General features: G+C 37.6%; 1 protein-coding gene across 1 annotated transcript in view; it reads left to right on the top strand.

The window, feature by feature from the left end:
• slc15a4 (solute carrier family 15 member 4) overlaps positions 1–13619 on the top strand; it is a 69532-nt gene that overhangs the window by 38142 nt on the left and 17771 nt on the right. The window contains exon 8 of the mRNA XM_056246618.1: positions 5061–5219. Coding sequence (XP_056102593.1) covers positions 5061–5219 — 159 coding nt within the window. The remainder of the gene's footprint in view (positions 1–5060; positions 5220–13619) is intronic.

Raw genomic sequence — 13619 nt, 5'->3', positions numbered from 1 at the left:
AAATTGGAGAGGTGCGAAGACTGCATCAAAAATATTAAGATTAAAGATGTTGAATAGCATGTCACCCGCTGAAATGAAGATAAATTTAGCTTTTCTCATTTTCTTGAATAATCCTTTTACATTTGAACATGATTGGGAAGATGGCCAAGGCCAGAGATGGTTTGATGCAGTGGAAATCATTCTACGAACATCTGTAAAATTGCACAATGTAGTTGTGTATATGATTGTTCCATGTACATTTTGGGAATGTATACTTGAAAGAAAAGGTAATGTGCTCTGCTCTGAGATGTATGCTAACATGCTAATTCCAAAGATTACCCAGAAGCTCAGCTGCAGGACATTTATCCATCAGTTATGAAACAACATCTTGGCACTATTTTGGGGGACTCCTCAATTCCTTAGGTCAACCAGACTAAGATTTAATGTGACCGCAACAGCAGTTAAACACAGGTTTGTGTCTGATAACGTCATGTCTGTGCGGCGGGGTGCCGACACACTTTCGTAGTCAACTCTCTCCACCTCACCCCAGGTCTTCAGTGTCCTAGCACTCCCATGAAATGCATGCCTCCTGATAGCATGGAGGACTCTTAAAATAAAGCCTCAACGCTCCATCCCTATCCCTGGGGAACCTCCAGGAAATTGGATGACAAGAAATGTGACAAATGTCTCTGGAAAGTTCCCTCCTCTGGCCCTATTCTGTTTGAATAAATCCGTTTTAATGGACTCCACTGCCAGCTCGCTTTGTCGTGGGCTGTCAGATGACAGCGGAAGTTGAGTTGATTCTGATTTTTCACATTGTTGTAGACGAACACTTGCACTTACACACATGCACCACCTGCGGGAGATATGTATGGACTCCGGTTGAGGGGACAGACCTAAAACCGGAATCTTTTTTTTTTTTTCCTCCCCTGGGAATTTTAATTATATATCGTTCTCTCCGAAAAATGTTAAAGGCTAATGTTCTTTCCGAGAAAGAAAAATTGCCCACTGCCTGACTCTGCAAGGGGAGAAATAAAACCAGAATATTTCAAGTTAAACTTCTTTTCTTTTTTGAATAATTCAGCTTTGAAGTTAGAAAAGGTCAGGTTTTATATATTTTTTTCTTTCTTCTTCCGTGATATTGTGGATGGTCGTGTCATTAGACTGCAGCAACCACTGCTGACTGGGAGCAACCCATGAGCCTTGCTGTTTCAGAGATACTCTGACCCAGTCACCTTGCCATAACAATTTGGCTCTTGTCAAATTTGCTCCAATCTTTATTTCCGCCCATTAAGAACTGATTTTTTGCTTACCATCTAATTTAGCCAGATCTTAATATGTGGCCTTAGTGGATTATCATCAATATTTGCTTCACCTGTGACTGGTCATTAATGTTTTGGCTCATCAGTGTGTGTACAGAACTTTCCCCTCCCATCGGCACTTTTATGGGATTGCGGTTATACGCAGATTTGCCGTATAGTAAATCTGGCCCTTGGTGAGCATAACAGACTTCTTTCAATAACATTTAACAGCAGGTGATGCCAGTGGTATTTGTTACTCCATAGAGGTCAATGCATTACATATCGTTCACGCGAGTCATGTTAAAATTTATTCCAGTTCATTGTAGTATGTAACACAATGATGTACTGTAAATCAAACCATTTTAGAAAGAAGAAGCTCATAACATTTCCGTAGTCTTGATTGATTTTGAACAGTTACTCTTGTTTTAAGTGTTTCTTGAGCCCAGGGCTTCTCAAACATCTGATTGCTGTCGTCAGACAGCCTCCATCGCACAAACAGCACTTAGAAAAGGTCAACCATGCCTGCAGACAGCTATAAACACTGTAATAGAGCAGCCGCATTCCTTCATCTCCCTCTCTTTCACTTTTTTTCTTGCTCTGCCCCTCCTGCCTCCATGCCTCCTAATGTGCATTTGTTTGAGAGCAGCGAGAGCGTGGGATTGTGGGATGGGATTAGATGATCTCTTTTGCTCCGTTTTGTGGAATCCCTCCCTTTTCTTTTTAGCAGTTTTCCCCCTGTGCTCTCTCTCTCTCTTACTATCTGTCCATCTAGCAAAGAAGATTCATGGCCTAACCAGGCTCAGTAAACGAGTCTGACAGTTGTGCCCACAAGCCATAATTTTAAAAATGACAAGTTTGAGGCGCCATGAAATTATCAATGTCAGCCAGCAGGCAGCCACCACTCAGGGTTAAAAAGAGATTTGATCTTCTCTTTTTCTTCTTCTGCATCCTTTCTACATCCCCTGACTTTCCTGAACTACTCCACCTTTTCTTTCCACCACTCAGCATCCTCTATATACTGCTTTTCTCTGTTTTTTTTTCTTGGTGTCTTTCTGTAAATATTTAGGGATGTGTGCTGATTTTGGCAGTTGAAGTAGGTGTTTCTGAGTCATTCTGCTGCCAGACCTTCATCAGTGTTACAGATGTATGGACACACACTCATCTCCAAATATGTTTTAGCAATGTATTCCCAATTTTTGGCTGATGCATCTAACAAGGTTTTCTTGTCTGCTTTGTCGGTGGATGTTAGCAATGTAGGGATGCCATTTTAAAATCTAATGCCGGAATAAATTATCAATTGATTAATTCAAATGTAAATAACAAACTGACAAATAAATAGATGCATGTAAAAACTATTTTAAAATAGATAGATTACATAGAATATGTAAAAACTATTTTAAAATGGATAGAATAGATATGTAAAACTAATTTATTTAAAAAAAAAACTTTAAATATAGAAATGAAAGGTTTATCAGGTAATAAAAAAGGTAATATACAAATTAGAAGGTGCATTTTTAAAAGTTATTTAAATTTTTTTTAAATGTTTCTTACATTAACTATACATTTTTAAACATAGATGAAATAAACATGAAATAAAAAAATATACATATACATATACTATATACATACACATACTTGGTGTGTGTGTATATATATATATATACAGTATATATACACATCACACACACACACACCAAGTTGTCATGAAACTATAGATGGCACAGGCTGACGCTGGCTGAATTCCTCATGACGCTGGGTTTTTTTTTTTACTCCTTAACAATCGTTAATGGCACAATCCGATTGGTTCCTGTCGCATCTGCAGCCAATGAGCTTTCTGATCAACATTTAAATAGCTGATTAGCGTTTACCATTGCAGTTTGCAGTGCGCTTTCAGATTTCCTCTGAAACACACCACCTTCCCCAGCTCCACCTTTATAGATCTGCTATGGTTAATTTTTTATATGCCATTTGTGCAGAAGCAGTATGTTTTACATTCTCACAGCAGCGTGTCTGGGAATGTATTGACAGCATCAAGTTCCTGTACTTGCTCTGCAGCAGCAGTAGCTGCAGTAATCTACAACAACAGCAGTAATCAATAGCAGCAGCGATGTCAGCAGCAGCTGCCAAGACCAAATACATTAACATTCTCATATCTATTACCATGCTAAAAAATCTTCAGAGAGTTGGCATATGTATATGTGTGTGTATATATATCAGTATGTATCAAATATCAGTGCTGACAAAATGAACGCGTTAACGCATGCATTTAATTGTTTGTTTTTGACGCTTTAAAAAATATTGAAGCAATTAACGCAGCATTTATTTTTTTCTTTCATCCTTTGGCTGCGCTACAGTATATGATCACGCTGTTATTTATTCAAGCGCTATTAAACCATTCAAACGTGACGAGACAAATAATTAAAATCTTCACTGGCTGTGAAGCGGCTCTCTGTGAACAAACACCCGAAACTCTCACACAGAAAGCCGCTTCAGACAGCACCCCATTGAGTTCTCTTTCACGCTTGTACGGACAAAAACACACAAAATTATGCCAAAATTCCTGTTTTGTCGAATATCCCCATAAGCACAATCTTAAAAGTCTTAAATGAACGCAAAGATTTGTAAGAAAATAGGATGTTTCAGGTCTTAAAGTGACAGCAGTCTAATACACTTACTGCTGTCTGTAATTTAATGTTAATCAAAGAACAAAAGACAAAGAGAAAATCACTCCCTGCTCTTGACTGCATAACATTTGTAGCTTTTAATAAGGATTCATCTATATTTAATTCAAAATGTATGCTGTGAAGACTGCAAAGTGTTTGATAACTTTATTCAGTTTCAGTATATCTGTTAGAGCTACCTGAAAGTACTCTTTACAAGGTTACATGGGTCAAAAACAACGAAAACAATAACTTTTTTTTGTGCATTTTAGCAGGGCAGATAAACATCTGAACTGTCCCGACTGGAAAAAAACCCTTTGTGTTGAACCCTGATAAATTAAAGACAGCTAAATGTGACATTTCTTGCAATGGTCTTATGTGAAGATTGTTATGGAATTTCTGTAATGGAGACATAAGTATTGGTATCAGTGATACTGGCCTTCATTCATAGTGCTTAGGAAAAAGAAAAAAAGAAAATATTTAAAATACACTGCCTTTGTTGTTTCTACATTATTTAGGTGATCAAATGTTAAAGTATTACAACATAAATATATATTAAAAACTTTAATGTTATGTGCGATTAATCATGATTAATTACAGAATTTGTTGTTTTCATCGATTACAGCACTAATATATATATATATAAACTCTCTGAAGATTTTTAGCATTTTAATGGACATGGTAATGTTAATATATCTTTTTTTATCAAATCATTTATAGTTAATTTCTTTTTTATTTTTAAGTAGAACATGCACATATATTGCAGCCTATTTTAATGCAAACACTCCTCATTTCTATGCGAATAAGGCTCATTAAGATCACGTCTTTTTCACAAAAGTCAGAACTCTTTGGCTGCAAGTTGATACAACAGTATAGAAAGTGTATGAGAATAAACAGTGCTTTAGGTGCAATTCATTCTTAGTGAATTCCCATGTGTCTTTGTCTGTGAGCACTTGTATCTACATGCAGCGAGCCTGTATTTTCAACCATGATCTTTTCCACAAGACTATGTTTTTTTCTGTGTATGTGGACACGTAGAGTGCCTTTGAGGTTCTGATCATGCATTGGAAGCAAACTTCAGACTTTCATCATAGGTTTCTGCATTTTCTTGTGTTTGTAGGTCTGGAGTTCGCCTACTCCGCAGCCCCGCGCTCCATGCAGAGCGCTATAATGGGCCTGTTCTTCTTCTTCTCCGGCATCGGCTCCTTTGTGGGATCTGGACTTCTTGCTATCGTCTCTCTCAAAGGCATCGGCTGGATGTCCTCGCATAAAGACTTTGGTAAGACTTGTGTGAGTGTTAGAATGTAGAACAAGATATGTGAATGGCACTGCATAAGGTCTGGGATGAAACAGATGTAGGTTGCCTAGCTTTTGATAAGTGTGTCTGTTGGAATAAGTGTGTGCATGAATATAAATGTGAGTGTGTGTGTGGGTCAGGCTTTGCCTGCATTGAGGGGACCATATGTTCTTATAATGATCTTAAAACCTAAAATTAGCTACAGTGGGGACCTGTGAGGAAAAGGGCTTGATAAGCGTACTTAATTATGACTTAATGAAAATGTAAAGGTTTGTGAAAGGGTCCGAGGGTACAGAAAATATATTTAGCTCAGTTTAAACTCAATTGAAGTCAATATTAAGTCCCATTTCAACAGCTTGGATTTTTAAGAAACACAGCTTTTATGCAATTATCATTTGTAAGCTGATTGATGTAAAATATCCTGAAAATCAATGACTTTTATGTTCCATCTTGATGAATGAAATCAATGATGAAAGATGGTCCCTGATCAGCATTCTGTGGAAATGCGATTTATTGTAATTATGCCAAGGGGAAGAGAGGTCGTACCTTTCAGCTTAACGGTTGTGTCAGAGATGAAGTGACGAGGTGAGCACATGTGCTTGATGGATGATGTGTGTTTTATGAGTGCGTGTCCACGTCCCATGGCTTGAGCGTAGTCATTAGTAGTCAGCTGAACCCAAGAGTTGATTTCCCATTTGCCCACTGTTTATGTGTGTGTGTATTTGTTTATTTGTGTATCCTGCCCAAAAAAGCTTAGTATTTTGTTGGTTTTTTAAATGATTGATGACACATATTATGAAGAATCAGATACAGAGTATCAGCATACAGATTGTTTTTTTACATTTATTTCTGCTTCCATCTGTTTAGAAGGCGATCCTAAACTAGTTCACACAGCGGTTATTCTGATATATACAGTGATATATACATTATTAACTGAAAATATTGCTTAGCCTGCCGTAATGCTACGTCAAGATTTCTCTGTATTGAATTAGTTTCCATCTTCAAATTGGGTTTAGATTCTTAAACTTTTTATTATGCATGGAGATTAAATATGTAAGTAAAATAATGCCAAATGTTTTTGAAACAAAAAAGCTTGTTGAATTGCACTAATTGAAAACAATATGCATTGCATTAACCGTGCTTGCATTTTAATGCATTTGTATTTTTAGGGCTTGCATTTTTAGGGGCTAAAATTCAACATGGTTATATATTTAAGCTGTGGATATTTCATATGCATATTTTTTCAAGTAGTTTTTCAACAAGCTTTTTTTGTTTCAAAAACATTTGGCATTATTTTATTTCCAAAATGAAATCAAAATGGATCCATGATTTTGTTTTAATTATTGTCCCTAGTCTTGCTGTGCATTAATCGTCAATACATGTTGTTATTTTGTATAAAAAAAAATCATAGCCTTTCATAAAAATGTAATATTATAGTACCTCTGAAAGGTGAAAGAAATATTCACCAATAACCACCCACTTTTCAGAATCCAACTAAATCAAGTCCCGTCTTACATTTTCCGCTGAATAGTCTGCCACTCATAAATGTTCCATTATTATGTTACATGCAGTTATCTGGGCACATTTGAGTAAAGTAAACTCTTGAACTGGAGAAAGAAAGCCATACCTGAGTGCAAGGTCTGGTATTATGAATGTGCATGCTAATTGATGGTCATGTCAGGCTTACACCAGAATCGGTTTGTAAATCTGTCACAGCGAGGACGATGAATGGCACAAAGGAGACAGTAGATGGATGTGATTTCCATTGCAATGACAGTTCAATGGTCCAGATGTACTCCCACCCATTCTGTGTATCTGAGGCAAATGAACACTTTACACACAAACTACTTCCGCACCCATTAATACAGCACACCCAGACAGGTGTGAGGCATTTCTGCTAATGGCAGCAGTGAGTGCATGTACTTCAAATCTGTCCCTCTTTGCTCTTTTTGTTTGGCAAGCATCACTGGGATATTAGAGTGGGCCTCAATATGAATTATATGACACATTGCTATTTTTTCTTTTTCTTTCATGCGACATTTAGTGATTGGATGGTAAACGATGAGAAGTGGAAGAAACAGAATTGACTGTGAAAGAACAGTCAGACTCATACCTGCAATGTCCATATGAGTGTCACATGCTATAATATGAATAAATGCTGGATTCATGCCATTTCATAATTACCGTAATTTCGAGATAACACGTGGCGTTCTGAATGCACCATATGGCCACATTCATACAGCAGCAGAATATTGTTGTCAATCCTGTATTTGAGTCCTTGATACGGTTACATTCGCACACAGTTCAGATATTTACGGTAGTGACAACCGCATTCAATGACTGAACTCATACCTGTAAATTTTCAGGACTCACAACCGCATTGTGTGACCTGCGCTGTGTGAAATGAACCAGACTGGAAACTAGATGGACCCTATCATAAACCTGGTGCAATGCGGCGCCAAGTTTTTTGCAAGTGTCTTTTGCTAGTTTCAGCCCGGCGCAGTTATCATTTTCACGTCCTGCGCCACGTTGTTTAAATAGCAAATGCATTTGTGGCCATTTGTGCGCCCATGGGCGTGCTGGTCTGAAAACGAGGTGTGTTCAGGGCAGGCGCATTGTTGTGCGTTGCTATTTTGAGGCAACTGAAATAGACTGCGCCATTGACCAACTGAAACCTGGTCTAAAGTCAATGGCGCAATTTTATTATTTGTATGTTATTTGAAGAGCGTGTTAGTAATATGCGCATATAGGCGGGACCAACACGCGCATACACTCTGCTTATTACACACACAGCAGCAGCACACACAAACATGCCAAATATAAAAAATAAAAGGATAACAATGTTAAAGATTAATATTGTGTACATAAAGATATGGTGGAATCCGGCGTGTCCCATGGATGGTCTGCTTGCGCGCTTTAACCTCGCGCATGAGCAGATCCGCTTGCTCTCTGGAGACGCGTTCGGTCTTTCCGCTTGCAAATTCCACCATGTAACTAGCGAATCCGCCATGGCGCGAGCGCAACTGGCATTTAAAGGGAATGGGAAATTACACTCGGATTGTTTTTTTGCACGTTACGCCAAAAACACACCCATTACTCATTAAGAGAATAGTGACATTTTAGGCCATGCGTAATTTTTCCTGTCGTTAAACTAGCAAAAGTGGATTCGAACATGCCCTAAGTGCACTTGTGCCGTGCACTTTAGACCATGCACTTAGATCGTTAAAATAGGAGAGAAAGCTGCTCTGCGCTGCACAACACGTGTCTATCGTATGTTGCGGGTTTTTGTGTGTGGTTTCATTTTTGATAACTTAAAGCGACGGAGATATGAGCTTTGTGTCATCTGAAGGTTTAAGATCCAGTCACTGTTCTCCACCCGAGCTGCTCCCACCAGTCAAAAAGCTGATATTACTGTTTATACAAAATGCTGTGTTGATTGTCCGAAGTATATGAAATATGAGGCACGCGATTGGGTGTCTGTTGCTAAAGCATCTAGCCAAAACATTCCAACACCACATTGTTTCAAACTTTACATGTTTTCCACTGCAATACGGGGTTAACACAGCAAAAGCGGTGCTAACACTGCTCTGGGACTAACACTGGAGCAGGGTTTCATAACCCCTGGTAAAAAATCTGTACGAGCCCCCCTTATAAATTACAAGTGTAAAATGTTTCTCTACCCAGGGTCAAAAGTGGTGTTTAGAACATCAATAACCCAGTTAAGAGCAGTGTTAAAAGTTCGATAGTCACCTCGTCTAGCCAGCATGTGTTAGCTGCTAGACTCCAACATAGTCGAATTCTTTCTATCTGCTCTCTCTTTGCCAAACAGAAGAAGAAAAGACACCTGCAGCAGACTATCACACACTTGTGAAATCTGAATTAGATGCCCAGGATGACTTTGTGTCTGAACAACAGGAAAAGATCGGTCCGGGTTTCATGTTGTTGTTTTTTTTTATTTTTGGCCAGCAGCATAATGTTATTCTTTATCTCTGCTGGTTACTCCATTACTGTTCTCTCTCCCTGTTTCCTGTGGTGTTGGACTCTGCAGGAAATGAAGAGAGAGAGGGAATTATGCAGCGTTGAGTAGAGAACTTTCAAAGTATGTACACACAGACGCCATCCAAGCCTGTGGCGCGCCTGTGGACGCATATACAGACTCCAACTTTTATGGGATCGGACACCCAGGTATTAATCACTAGCTGCAGGGCCAGATTACCCAGCATTCAGATCTGTAACACACTCTCTAGCACTTATTTTCACAAATTTGAGCTTCTTCCCAGAATACCATTTAACAGATCAAACCTACCTCTCAGGTTGCATGCGAGGGTAAGTTCGGCATGCTCTCTTACTTAAAATCCTACAACACTTGATGATAACCTTTGTAAAAGTGGAGGCAGTCAGCCCACAGGGCTATTGGCTACCGCTCGCACAACATTACTGGATCACTTATCGCACTGATCACCAGAGAGCTTCCATGGTCCCTATAGGCTAGCAGGTGTAAATCTGCAGCTCGTCGTACATCCATGCTTATCTTTTGCTGCATTTGGCATGGTAAAGGAAAGGCACTCCACTTTCTTTCATTAGTAGGTATTTTTCTTTGTTTCCCCTTTTTTTGTAGTGTCGGTATATACTTTACATACCATGCTGACACAGTTCTAGCTGTTAGACAGTTTGCACGATGAGACTCTTTCGGAGATGTTTTATTTTTTAATTCATGCATTGTTCATGCCTCACAACTTGTGCTGCTTTCTTTGAGCGTCTCGCACCATGTTTTTAAAATCTGAAATTGAAATCACTTTTTAAAAACATATCTCAAGACCCTTCAGTTCTGTCCCATTCTGTTGTTCTCCTGTAAAATTCCCTGAAAAAAACGTAATCTGATTGGGGTTAAGTAAATCTGAAACCAGCATAGCAATAAAGGGCTTCCTAAAGATCAATGAATCAACTAGCCATTGATGTAAACCATCATTTATTTTGATAATGCCTAGTTTTGTTAATGTAAAAATCTAGTTCCTTATTAATCCTTTTTTTTTTTTTTGGTAAAAAAATATTCCTTAATTTTCCAAATCTGTCTCTTCCCAAATAGTCCTAAATTTTGTATAGGCAAACACTACTCGTGACAAGTGGAGGAAAACGGGTGAGATCCACAGAATAAGAGAAATAAATGTGTTGTTTGCCTTAGGACGTGAGAATCGGAATGTAAAAAAAAGATGGTCAGGATATACCATCACTGAAGACGACCTTTTTAGCTAAACTCAGACATTTATGGTTGCAAGCTATTAAATGGATAGACTGGACTGATGAAACCTGCAATTATTAGTCTACTTAAAGCATGAATTTTAAGCAAGCTACAGATCTACATAATATTCACATATGCAGTTCATAGGAGGCATAATGTATTAGCACTACAGTTACAGCATGAAATAACATTTGAACCTATACAATTTTTATCTCACATTTATGTTTGTTTTTCTCATAATTGCGAGTTTATGTCTCCTAATTCTGACTTTATAACTCGCAATTGCAGTTTATAGAATTGTGGGATATAAACTCGCCATTCTGAGTAAAAAGGGCAGAATATTATATTACGCAATTATGATTTTTTTTTTGTTCCTAGATTTTAAAATCTATCACTATTCCCGAATAGTCCCAAGTTTTGCAAAGGCAAACATTACAACACTATTAATTTTACTTTTCTTTAAAAATCTAGTTCCTTATTAACCCTCTGGGGACCAGAAACGCGCCCGCGCGTTTTGCCGTTTTTTTTTCACATAGCAGAAAAATAGACTTAAAATACTCTGTTGATTTTGATCGTACATATAAGTGTTATACATCAATCGATCCTGTTAATTGTCTATTATTTTTCTGTATACTCACAATAAAAACAAAGTTTTGTGCTTTTTGTCAAATAAAGAAAAATAAACATGATGCGAGTTTTGCCTTCTCTCTGTCAGTGCAGTCCATTCTGAAACACGTCCGAAAAATTAACTCTAACTCTGCAAATACTTGTCATACAGGCACGAGAGGTTTTTCTTTATGAAGCTTGAATTCTCTTCTTTTTAATGATGTAATTTATATAAAAAACAAATATTCTCAGTTTATGTAATCTGTATGAAAAGAGAGTGCTGTCAGATTTTTTTTCCCCAGCTCATTACACTTCATTACGCGTTAATCTGACACGCCCACGGAGGACGCGCGCTATTCAAACGCAAATGTCGAGGCAAGCCATGACAATGCCCACATCAGCCGTTCCACCGCGGCGGTAAAATGTGGGGTGTATTTGCTGCCTTTTACCGCCAAGAGGCGCTACAATCATAGACTCTGAAAAGTGTTTGTTTATTCTCTCTAATGCGTAATCTGCTGCCGCACCGCACTGATTCAGAGCGTTTGAAAGCTGGTAGCAGATGAATTCAACAAGTGAAACGTAGTTAAAATAATTCATAATCACAATACTGAAATTAGGCTACTGAAATGAAATTGAATAAATAATGAAAAAGTAAAACATTGCAATAAAAACAGTCACAGACGTATAGACGATAGCTCAGTGGTTAACGCAACAACACGAGCTTCGAGGAGCTTCAATCGACTCGGATCGAATCTCAATGTAGCATACATGTTGTTAACCGATGTTGCCCTACAGCGTTTATGTTTAACCTTCTTGATGCTTAAATAGCTAACTGTTTATAACTGTTTACTTATTTAAAGTCAAGAGTTTTGTTTAATTATTATTACAACATAAATTTGCTACATTCCTGTAGAACCGCAGCCGCTGCACAAAGGACAAAAACTGATGAAGGAAGATTGTCAGCCGATTGCATCAGAAAATGAAAATGAAGAAGCTCGTCTTTAGTCTGCTAAATTATTGTGTAATGTAAAAGAACACTAAAATTACTTAAGTTTGAAACCAAGTTCGAACATTTCAAGGTTTAAATAAAGTGTCGGGACAGTTTTTTTTATTTAAAACAGGGTTGCATCGGGTTTAGAGTTTATTTCTTTTGCGATGCAAAATAAGAAACACTAGGCTAATCTTATTCTTGCGACATTTTAAATTTGTATTGCCAAAGAAATGACAGCTATATTAAACAATTAAAACAGTAGGCCTACAAAACGAAAATTGTCCAAAGCAACATAATTAAATTAAAACATGCGTTTTTCTTTGCCTCTCTCGCGCTGAATCTCTTTTTAACAAGTTTATTTAGTCTCCCTCGCTCTCCATATGAAAGAGGAACATTAACACCTATGCCTATTGTCCTGCGCGCTCGATACAGCACTGAACTGTCCCTCCAACCCCCCACCGGCTATTGGAGTCTGAGGCTGATTTAACACAAAGAGAAGTCACAATTCACACTTAAATCGCTATTCTAGACAGTGTTGATAATGAAGGAATTAAATGATTTAAGTTACATGTAGCCTAGTGATATTTCTGTCATAAAAGCTTATTACTAAATATTTAATTATTTCAGTAATTGATGAAATAAAACTGGTTTGGGCCAGCTTTTTCCAAGCAAAACTAAATATAATCTGAAAAAACGCATGTTAATTTGTTTTCATGAACAAAATGTTCAACTCAATATTAAAGTCTACAGGGATCTTTGGATCCTTTCAACCAGGCATGCAATTTGTGAATTAAGTTTTTTTATTTTTATTTTTTATTCAAATAAATATCGAACCACGGTGCTTCGTGGTAATGCTGCTAAATTAAATAACATGTATTGAATAATTATGAACTTAAATGAAACAATATCGCAACATTTCGACAAATGCATTATTTGATCTGTTTTTACATTTTAATTCAGGGCGATTTAGCCTGCTACATTTAATTAGAGCGAGATTTTCACCCTTGTCTTGTCATTTTCTCATTGGGAAGCGCTTACAGGCTACATGTTTGAGTACATCCTCTGTACCTCTCGTTTTCATATGGATTACATAATCAGATAACATTTATTAGCCAGAATATTTAGACATTTAAAGGCTTTAGACAGAGCCGATTTCTTATAGTGACTGAGCTGAAGTGGCTTTCGGTTCATTTTTGTGACGCGCAGTTCCCGGAGACAGAGACGACAGATAAACTGTTTTTGTCGTTAGCAAAAGTTCGAATAAAACCCGACTTTAGAAAAATGCATAGGGCCACTCGGCGTGGTCTGCCAAAACACTTAATTATAAACTTCAATATTTCATTCAAAATAATCTCAAAACGCTTTGTGAAATTTTGAAAAGCCGTGCATGCATTAAGGCCACTTGAACTAATGAACAACTGAAACGCTGGTTTTGATTTTATTGTTTGTCGTTGTTTAAACGTGCTTGTTGCATATCTCTATTTTATATTTGATATGGTCTATTGGTGAAGTAGCCTATAGCATTGATTAGCTGTGGAGGGAGGGG

This window comes from Rhinichthys klamathensis, unplaced genomic scaffold, assembly GCF_029890125.1.
Source record: "Rhinichthys klamathensis goyatoka isolate OS25496 unplaced genomic scaffold, OSU_Roscu_1.1 h1tg000040l_1, whole genome shotgun sequence".
NCBI lineage: Eukaryota > Metazoa > Chordata > Actinopteri > Cypriniformes > Leuciscidae > Rhinichthys > Rhinichthys klamathensis.
The sequence above is the reverse complement of the archived record's forward strand: the minus strand, read 5'-3'. Positions and strand labels throughout refer to the sequence as shown.